This window comes from Salmo salar, chromosome 17 (assembly GCF_965601325.2).
Source record: "Salmo salar chromosome 17, fSalSal1, whole genome shotgun sequence".
NCBI classification, from domain to species: Eukaryota; Metazoa; Chordata; class Actinopteri; order Salmoniformes; family Salmonidae; genus Salmo; species Salmo salar.
Window position 1 is genome coordinate 61,974,119 of NC_138307.1, and position 10,301 is coordinate 61,984,419.

A 10,301-nucleotide genomic window follows, 5' to 3' on the forward strand; every position below is an offset into this window, starting at 1 on the left:
TCATTTACTTTTCCTAAAACATACAGCTACAAATTCGGCGGCTAAACGCGTTAGCACACAACGTTCCAGATTGATTCATCTAGATGTAGGAACACACAGGGCCTGGGTGGACGACACATATGGAGACCTAGTCTAGTCTTCAGTGGCTGGAATTAACAGTCTGCCTCTGTAGAGGAGAGGATACACAAGAAGTATGTGACTGGCTGACTGACTGGCTGACTGACTGGCTGACCGGCTGACCGACTGGCTAACTGACCGGCTGACTGGCTGACAGACAACTACATTAAAACTAACCCTGCTGGTTGTTTTCTCTGCTACTCTATTATACGACACAATGAAAGGCAGTCCTCTGGGAATCGGATGATGCTTCTGTCACATAAATTCAAAACGATTGTTAATTTCCTAAAGGATTCTGTAATAACCTGCCTATCGACTGATGTACATACACAGACAGGCACGTACACACTCACACAGTCAGAAGACGTTTAAATATTATTCAAATGGAAGAGAAAGACAACTCACCTCTACAATTATATTGTAGCAGTAAAAATCTAACAGACCTGTTGTGAAATAGCTCCAATACAGCTAGCCACACGGAACAATAGAATTCATTACAGTGGGAGTGAGTGTTATTGTGCGTGTGTGTGTGTGTGTGTGTGTGTGTGTGTGTGTGTGTGTGTGTGTGTGTGTGTGTGTGTGTGTGTGTGTGAAAGCTGCTTAAAATGCTTGGGCAACTTTTACCTTCTATTCTCCCTGGCGAAACATTGCATGGACAAGAACCTCTAAATCTCATTACAACAACAGTCAACTATTTGGCTGCTGTGTGTGTGTGTGTGTGTGTGTGTGTGTGTGTGTGTGTGTGCGTTGGGATAATTTGACACCGTTCTCTTCAGCGCAGACACTTACTCGATAAAGTACACCTCTCCCTTCTCTGTGTAGGCCATCTCCCAGTTGCCTGGCAGGGGGCCAAGCTCACTCTCATTCTCATCTGGCTTGGTGGGTGACTTGGCTAGCTCGCCCCCTCCTCCTGGGGGATCTCATTGTTAGGGGTGGTGGGGGTCTCGGTGGGGGGACAGGTCTGGGGGGGACGTCCCCCGAGGAGACATCTGTACTCTTGTCTTCATGTTCGCTGGACTCTGAGAAGGAGAAGAGAATGACAGGTGAGTCAGAGCTGACATTACTACTGGAGGAACAGGGGAGGGAAGAGAGGAGGAGGGAAGGTGAGAGGGTGAGGAGAGGAGGGAAGGGGAGAGGAGAAGAGGGGAGAAGAGGGGAGGAGGGAAGGGGAGAGGGTGAGGAGAGGAGGGAAGGGGAGAGGAGAAGAGGGGAGAAGAGGGGAGGAGGGAAGGGGAGAGGGGAGGGAGGGAAGGGGAGAGGGGAGGTCGGAAAGGTAGAAGGGAGAGAAGAGGAGGGAAGGGTAGAGGGGAGAGATGAGAAGGGAAGGGGAGAGGGGAGGGGAGAGGGGAGGAGGGAATGGGGAGAGGGAGGGAGGAGGGGAGGAGGGAAGGGGAGAGGGGAGAGAGGAGGAGGGAAAGGTAGAAGGGAGAGATGAGGAGGGAAGGGTAGAGAGGAGATAGGAGGAGGCAAGGGGAGAAGGGGCAGCATGATTGAGTGCCAAGGAAAAAGAGATGGAATGGGATAAAAAGAAAGATAGAGGATTTCAAATAGGGAGAGGATGGCAATTACACAGGGACAAAAATAGATAGATAGAGAGAGATAGAGAGAGAGAAAGGATACCGAGCAGAGAGAGATGGAGAGTGATTGAAAGAGAGAGGGAAATAGACAGAGAGAGCAGAGTGAGAGAGGTGGCAGGCAGAGGGGATTGAGAGAGAGTGGAGGAGCTGATGATGTGTCCTAGTTTGAGTCGTGGCGCTTGGTTGGGCCGTCCCAGAGGACAGCCACAGCAGCAGGCAGAGGTAGAGCTCACCTATGAGCTGTCCTCTCTCTCTCTCTCTCTCTCTCTCTCTCTCTCTCTCTCTCTCTCTCTCTCTCTCTCTCTCTCTCTCTCTCTCTCTCTCTCTCTCTCTCTCTCTCTCTCTCTCTCTCTCTCTCTCTCTCTCTCTCTCTCTCTCTCTCTCTCTCTCTCTCTCTCTCTCTCTCTCTCTCTCTCTCTCTCTCTCTGTGTGTATATGTACTGTCCATACACTCAGTAACAGAAAACTACAGTGCAGCTCTAGGCTGAATACTCGACATCGAACCTTTCTCAGCTTTGTTCACATAGCCCAATGAATAGCAGAGCTACTGTGAGAAATTACAGCAACATGAGACTACTCCGGTCCTATAGCTCAAGGGCATTTATATGGGTTACCTGACCAGAACATGAGACTACTCCGGTCCTATAGCTCAAGGGCATTTATATGGGTTACCTGCCCAGAACATACAGTATAATGAATAGGTTGATCAATAATAATATATTGCATATATAATGTAAAACCATTTTCTAAAGGTCTCGAAAGATTTTACTAAATAACTACCGTAACAGTGTCATTTATTTTTACATTAACAAATGTCAGTCAAAATGAATGATACTATTTTGTTTCATGGCTTACATAGGGTTTCTCCGTTCTTATATTAAGTTAGACAGCCAGCATCTTTGCTCCTAGTTGAGAGTAATGACTATGATGTGGCTTGCATTGATCCAGTAAATCTGCTTAGTGGAACCCCACGCTTGATTTGATCACAGCCTCCAGGCGATGTTTCTCTGTGTCGGTGCGGGGGTTGGAATCTAGTCTCTGGCTATGTGACGTAGACTAACTGTACTGTGATCTGATCTAATGACTGGGAGATGGGATGAGATGGGATACAGGGTAAGGCTGTTGTCTCTGAACACTATCAGTCCTGCTACATGGGACAGTCTGCTTGAGGGATGTACTCATGCTTTTTTTAGATATTACAACTCCACAGCTTTTCATTTAGACTATCTATGATGATGATGATGATGATCTGAGCTCCCTGGGAAGAGCTCCCTGTAGGCAGTAGGGACTTGTAGCCATCCTTTATTATGTTATTGTATGGGCCTGACTGAGACCTGGTTGCTATGATGTAACCTAGACGATAGACTGTTGCTATGTTGTCTGATCAGATCCCAGGGGTCGGTGCTATCTCATTTCGGCGGTGAACTTGTTGTCATGACGAGGATCTATAGTTGCACATCAACACTATGTCTGCGTTGGAACCTAACCTGGGGTGATGCCATTGCCGTTGCCATTGACAACGGGCCTCTCCTCCTCCTCATCCTCGGGTGGCTCGATGCCGGCCTTCTCCATGTTGCTGACCGACTTGTTCCGTTTCCTCTTCCCCTTGGAGCTGGGTCGGGCGCCCGGCAGGAGCTGATCTGTTACATTTAGCAGCAGAGGGCTGGGCTCGCACGGGGGCTTGGGGGTGCCGTAATAGTTCTCTAGAGAAGGAAGGAAGGGATACTTCACATTAAGGATCATTTTATATACTTAGTCAGTCATACACACATCATATTAGACTTAGGTGCTGGTGGGTGAGGTTAAAGAATTAAAATGGCTAATGTGACAGACTGATGTTTGAACTTAGGTCTCTCCATGAAACTGTGTTAGTCCCCATGAGAATGTGTTAGCCCTCAATGAGACTGTATTAGCCCCCATGAGACTGTATTAGCCCCCATGAGACTGTATTAACCCCCATGAGACTGTATTAGCCCCCATGAGACTGTGTTAGCCCCCATGAGACTGTGTTAGCCCCCATGAGACTGTGTTAGCCCCCATGAGACTGTGTTAGCCCCCATGAGACTGTGTTAGCCCCCATGAGACTGTGTTAGCCCCCATGAGACAGTGTTAGTCCCCATGAGACAGTGTTCGTCCCCATGAGACAGTGTTCGTCCCCATGAGACAGTGTTAGCCCCCATGAGACAGTGTTAGCCCCATGAGACAGTGTTAGCCCCCATGAGACTGTATTAGCCCCATGAGACAGTGTTAGCCCCCATGAGACTGTATTAGCCCCATGAGACAGTGTTAGCCCCCATGAGACAGTGTTAGCCCCCATGAGACTGTGTAAGTCCCCATGAGACTGTGTAAGTCCCCATGAGACTATGTTAGTCCCCATGAGACTGTGTTAGTCCCCATGAGACTGTGTTAGTCCCCATGAGACTGTGTTAGCCCCCATGAGACTGTGTTAGCCCCATGAGACTGTGTTAGTCCCCATGAGACTGTGTTAGTCCCCCATGAGACAGTGTTAGTCCCATGAGACTGTGTTAGCCCCCCATGAGACTGTGTTAGCCCCCATGAGACTGTGTTAGTCCCCATGAGACAGTGTTAGCCCCCATTAGACAGTGTTAGCCCCCATGAGACAGTGTTAGCCCCCATGAGACAGTGTTAGTCCCCATGAGACTGTGTCTCTCTAATTCTCTCCTAGCCCCCCATGAGACTGTGTTAGCCCCATGAGACAGTGTTAGCTCCATGAGACTGTGTTAGCTCCATGAGACTGTGTTAGCCCCATGAGACTGTGTTAGTCCCCCATGATACTGTGTTAGCCCCCCCATGAGACTGTTAGCGGTCCATGAGACTGTGTTAGCCCCCCATGAGACTGTGTTAGCCCCCCATGAGACTGTGTTAGCCCCCCATGAGACTGTGTTAGCCCCCCATGAGACTATGTTAGCCCCACCATGAGACTGTGTTAGCCCCCCATGAGACTGTGTTAGCGCTCCATGAGACTGTGTTAGCGCCCCATGAGACTGTGTTAGCGCCCCATGAGACTGTGTTAGCCCCCATGAGACTGTGTTAGCCCCAATGAGATTGTGTTAGCCCCCGTTGAGACTGTGTTAGCCCCCATGAGACTGTGTTAGCCCCCATGAGACTGTGCTAGCCCCATGAGACTGTGCTAGCCCCATGAGACTGTGCTAGCCCCATGAGACTGTGTTAGCCCGCTGATCTAAAGCCTAGGCTATTCCTCCTACAGTGCATCCACTTTAAAAGCTACAATGCTCAGATCGAAAATGATCTGAGTAAGTTTCACCTCAGATTGAAACGTTGTCACTATTAAACGTGATACATGAGCAATTTAGAGCATTTTTACCATCTTTTCATAATGGTTATCTGTACCAGAGGACCGAAGCACATTCAGGAGTTGAACCTCAAGTCACATGGGTGAGCTGTGAGCACTGCCACTATGCAAACCTGCTTAATATGCAACACGCCTGAGTTTTGGACACATTTTGTTTGCCTTTGATGATGTGTTCATAAAAATATTTGCTTGGATGTTTTTCTCCTCTTGTTACAAGTTAATATTCAATCGCTAAACTAGGGATCACAGTAGACAACACAGGCACAAACGGAACATTAAATTAAACTGTCTATTTAAAGCAAATGAAAAGTCACGAGGGAAGATGATGTCATTATTACATAACCCAATGGGACAAGGACCAGGAAGTGGAAGAACAGCTGACGTCCTGGGAGTTAAAGCTCATTTAGTTCTTAAAAGTTCAAACTCAAGTCTCAAGGCACGTCAAGGGGAGGTACTCAAACACAGTCACACAACACATATACCTACAAACACACCCACCCACCCACATGACTTCATATTGGTAACTAAAGCCTGACACTGTCTGGCCCACACCCCAGGTATTTTCACTAACGTCACTGTTAGCCCTTTTGTGTCTGCTGGCAAATCAGTGTTATCCACCGCACATCAATCACTAAACCATGCACAGATTCCTAGTGATTGAGTGAGTGTGTGTGTGTGTTGTAAATAAATAAAGAAGAAGCCTGTCTCTCTCTCTCTGTGCTCTGGGCTCTGTGCGGTCGTCCCGTCTGTCTCCCCATGGCGGAGTTGCCAGCTCCCAGCATGCAGAGCGTTTCTGGGTTCGTTCTGAACATGCTCCCCTGGGCTCCTCCTCGCTGATGCTTTCGCACATCACCCACTCTGAACCTCCAGCCCCTGAGTCTGCTAGCAGAAGACTGTCTGGCAAGATCTCCTCCACACACATAGGCATGCATGCACGCAAACATCCCTTGCTACAGCTTTAGCCCAGAGATACCTGGCAAAGTCCTGAGACAGCGGCTGTCCTTGTTAAGCTGATGTGAGATCTGATTAAGTGTTTGGTCTCTACTCTCTGTAAACACTGTGTGAAATGGACTGTGGGGGAGATATGATGTTGCCACGGCAATGGAACCAAGTTCCCTTGAGAGCAGGCTTCAAGGTACTGCCTCTCCACTGGAGATTAGGTTCTGAAGAGAGGGTTTTCTATGAGAGTGATATTATCCTGCACTTCTCAGTGGTGCTTTAGTACTTCTGGAGGAGAAACCAGATAGCCAAAGATATTTTGAAATCCAATGAGATTGTTCTAATCCTGGGGATTAAGTATTAAAATGATCAACCCCATCAACACGTATGCCGCAGACAGTTGTAGGACCATGGAGAAAATAGTTGCTGGAAAGTCCTATGTTGGTTTGTATCTCAGATATTTGTTGTGGTTAGAAAAAGAACCTGTGAATTTTTGTACTCATTGCTGAGTACACAGTGAGTGACTCAAATGAAAAAACATCGCTGTAAAAAAGCTAATTGAATGGAAAGGCTTAAAACCACAGACCAAAGACTATTTTACCCTGCTTCTGCCTAAAATCTAAAAGCAATTTCAGTCAGACTTTCCTGGGAAATCAAATCTAAAATGCACAAAAACAGCATGCAGCATTCTTCAAACCTTCAAACGTTCTTACACAAACTGAAGACAACCTCCAGTAGTATGCTACAATGCTAAATGAGTTGCATACTGACCCACCCTCTGACCTTCCTAAGCAAGGCTTTTGTAATGATGAAAATCCAACACTGTGGATAACATTAACCCGGCAGTGTAGGACCTGACAGACAGATTGGATCAGCTTGAGATTACTTTTTCTCTGCCTTCCTCACACAAAAGAAAACAGTGAAACAGGGATCTCTCCATCTCTATCGCCCTGCATGTCTCTGTCTCTCTCTCTCTGTCTGATTCTCTCAATTCAATTCAATTCAATTCAAGGGCTTTATTGGCATGGGAAACATATATGTTTACATTGCCAAAGCAAGTAAAATAGATAATAAACAAAAGTGAAATAAACAATAAAAAAACTGTACACTTTCAAAATAATAAAGACATTTCAAATGTCATATTATGTGCAAATAGTTAAAGTACAAAAGGGAAAATAAATAAACATATATATGGGTTATATTTACAATGGTGTTTGTTCTTCCCTGGTTGCCCTTTTCTTGTGGCAACAGGTCACAAATCTTACTGCTGTGATGGCACACTGTGGTATTTCACCCAGTAGATATGGGAGTTTATCAAAATTGGATTTGCTTTTCCAATTCTTTGCGGGTCTGTGTAATCTGAGGGAAATATGTGACTTTAATATGGCCATACATTTGGCAGGTTAGGAAGTGCAGCTCAGTGTGCACATAGCCTGTCTTCTCTTGAGAGTCAGGTCTGCCTACGGCAGCCTTTCTCAATAGCAAGGCTATGCTCAGTGAGTCTGTACATATTCAAAGCGTTCCTTAAGTTTGGGTCAGTCAGTGGTCAGGTATTCTGCGAATGTGTACTCTTTGTTTAGGGCCAAATAGCATTCTAGTTTGCTCAGTTTTTTTGTTAATTACTTGACACATTGGAAAGAACTATCTCTCTCTCTCTGCCTCTCTCTCCTTCTCTAATTGAGCATTACATATTAAAAAGGTAAATGATGGTGGTACTGCAGTGCAGCCACCGAGAAGAGAAGAAGGGTTGTCTCTATGGAAGACGACATCCTCGGAGAAGTGATACACGGCCTCAATCGGAGAGAGAATCTAACATCGCTCCTGGCAATCAACCGTTAAATTGACCATCTGAAATTTATTTTTCTGCCATGACAGGCGCGAGGCTGAGCGGGAGGGCTCGGCGAGGGAACAGGCATGGAGTTAATGCATTATCTGTCTGTGTGGTGGAGTTCCCTGTATCTGACAGAGTGGAGAGCCAGTAGTTTAGTACACCCAGCACAGAGCCACACAGACCAGGGCAGATGGAGAGAAACTGGAGTGAGTCGTGTTTATTCTGGAGCCATTAGGGCTCAGAGGAGAGCCAGCATGGAGGAGATAGCAGAGTGGAGAGGTGTAGTGGTGTTGTGGGGTGTGTGTGCGAGAGTGTGTTTTCTCTCCTCTGATTAAAACAGCTTTTCTGTAATCTATGTTATGATGTCACAGTGATGTGTGAGAGCTGTCTAAATGCACACAACTCATTATTCTCTGTCAGAGAGTGGAAGGATAGCTGATAAACAAGCAGCTACATAATACAATTATTCCAACAAGCAATTGAACAAAATCAGGAAAGACCCCCCAAAAAACATGATACAACCCCAAAAAAGTGAAAAGCTTTCTTTTACCTTCATAAGTTCCGCTCTCTAGTAAGGCTCCACTTTTCTCCAATTCCATAAACTGATCAACAGTCACAAAGTTGTAGTCCACCCCCGGGACCTCTCCTTCCTTGGGCTGCCTGGTTGTGCCTATCAGAGAGGAGAGGGGAGGAGCACAGTTACACAGTTACAATCAGGGAACTTAGTAAGAAACTGTGTACACCTGCATACAGGAGATAAGAGCATGGTAAGCATTATGGCCCTTACTATAAACTGTGTGTACCGTAGAAATAGAATGAAAGAATTGTAATTCTATGGTGTGTACATCATGACAGTACTTTAAAGGGATACTTCTGGATTTTGGTTAACAAGTCAGACGATCGCGTGGATACCATTTTTATGTCAATGTGTCAGTTATGAAGGAAGTTAGCGGTAGTTTTGCGAGTCAATGTTAGTTGGCTAATGAAACTAGCTCTAACTTCCTTCATAATGGACACAGACACATACAAATTGTATCCAGGACTTCATCTGACTCTGTGGAAGGAGATACAGGGCCTCATTGGCATCCCTTTAACAAAAGGATCCTACTTTGAACACCTCAACGTCTCATAAAGAATCAGAACAGAACGGCCGATTAAGGACAAGCTGACCCTGAATCAGTTGTATTCATATATTGTGAGCGGGTCTCTCGGTTGCACATTTGAATTCCACTGAATACTTAAGCGCTGTCCTTTGGGATGATGAGCGATGAGTCCTTGACTAGGTAACGTTACAGGAAGGTTTCAGCTGAGTGATGCAACTCCAACAGAGAGCAGAGAAATAAGTTCAATCTGCATGCAGAGTGTCAACGCCTCTCAAAGACGGTAGACACAGAGCCTCTACACAACCTCACAGGGCTGCTGTCTACATGTTATCGCGAGTGAGACAAGAGAACGCTAGCCTGCTAAATGCTGACAGGGGCACCCTTTTAATCATGTTAGCATTAGCATAAGTGGCTAGTTCTCGCCACATTTGCTGGTGGATTAAGAGCATTGGGCCAGTAACCGAAAGGTCGCTGGGTTGGAATCTTAGAGCCAGGGACTCCCGAGTGGTGCAGTGGTCTAAGGCACTGCTTCGCAGTGCTAGCTGTGCCACTCGAAATTCTGGGTTCGAGCCCAGGCTCTGTCACAGCCGGCCGCGACCGGGAGACCCATGGGACGGCGCGCAATTGGCCCAGTGTCGTCCAGGTAAGGGGAGGGTTTGGCCGGCAGGGAGGTCCTTGTCCCATCGCGCACTAGCGACTCCTGTGGCGGGCCGGGCACGTGCACGCTGACACTGTCGCCAGTTGGACGGTGTTTCCTGTGACACGTTGGTGCGGCTGGCTTCCGGGTTAAGCGAGCAGTGTGTCAAGAAGCAGTGCTGCTTGGTTGGGTTGTGTTTCAGAGGACGCACGGCTCTTGACCTTCGCCTCTCCCGAGTCCTTACGGGAGTTGCAGCGATGAGACAAGACTGTTACTATTAATTGGATACCACGAAAAAGGGGTAAAAGTAAAAAATAAAAAATAAAGAATCTCAGAGCTAGGTGAAAATGCTGATGTGCCCTTGAGCAAGGCACTTAACCTTAATTGCTCCTGTAAGTCACTCTGGATAAGAGGGTCTGATAAATGATCCAAAAATCCCTAAATGTAAATCACAGGCTTTACAAACTCTCTCTCCTAAGCATAGTGCCTGTTTGAGACAGCTGTAATTTCCAGTCAGTGTTGTGTTGTGGAGGATATGATGCTAAAGGTATATCAAGGTATAAATTAGTTCCTAAACGCTCCTGCTAGTGCAGTGTGCTAATTAGCCTGTTTGAGCCCCAGAGGATAGGCTAATTGATGCTGGCTGTGATAGCTCCAATGTACTCCATCCTTGAGGTGTTAAACAGCTTATTCCCACATCCATGCTAACACTGCTGTAAAAGCCTGGCCTATGGCTGTCTTTGGTGCTGGAAAAGCCTGGCCT

At 46.7% G+C, this 10,301-nt stretch overlaps 1 protein-coding gene across 1 annotated transcript in view; it reads right to left on the reverse strand.

Annotated features, from left to right (window-relative positions):
- The window catches only part of LOC106576364 (membrane-associated guanylate kinase, WW and PDZ domain-containing protein 2-like), a 271,642-nt gene that overhangs the window by 76,191 nt on the left and 185,150 nt on the right, over positions 1-10,301 (reverse strand). The window contains 4 exon segments of the mRNA XM_045699968.2: positions 907-1,001; positions 1,003-1,136; positions 3,182-3,397; positions 8,349-8,468. Of these exon segments, the coding sequence (XP_045555924.2) occupies positions 907-1,001; positions 1,003-1,136; positions 3,182-3,397; positions 8,349-8,468 (565 nt within the window).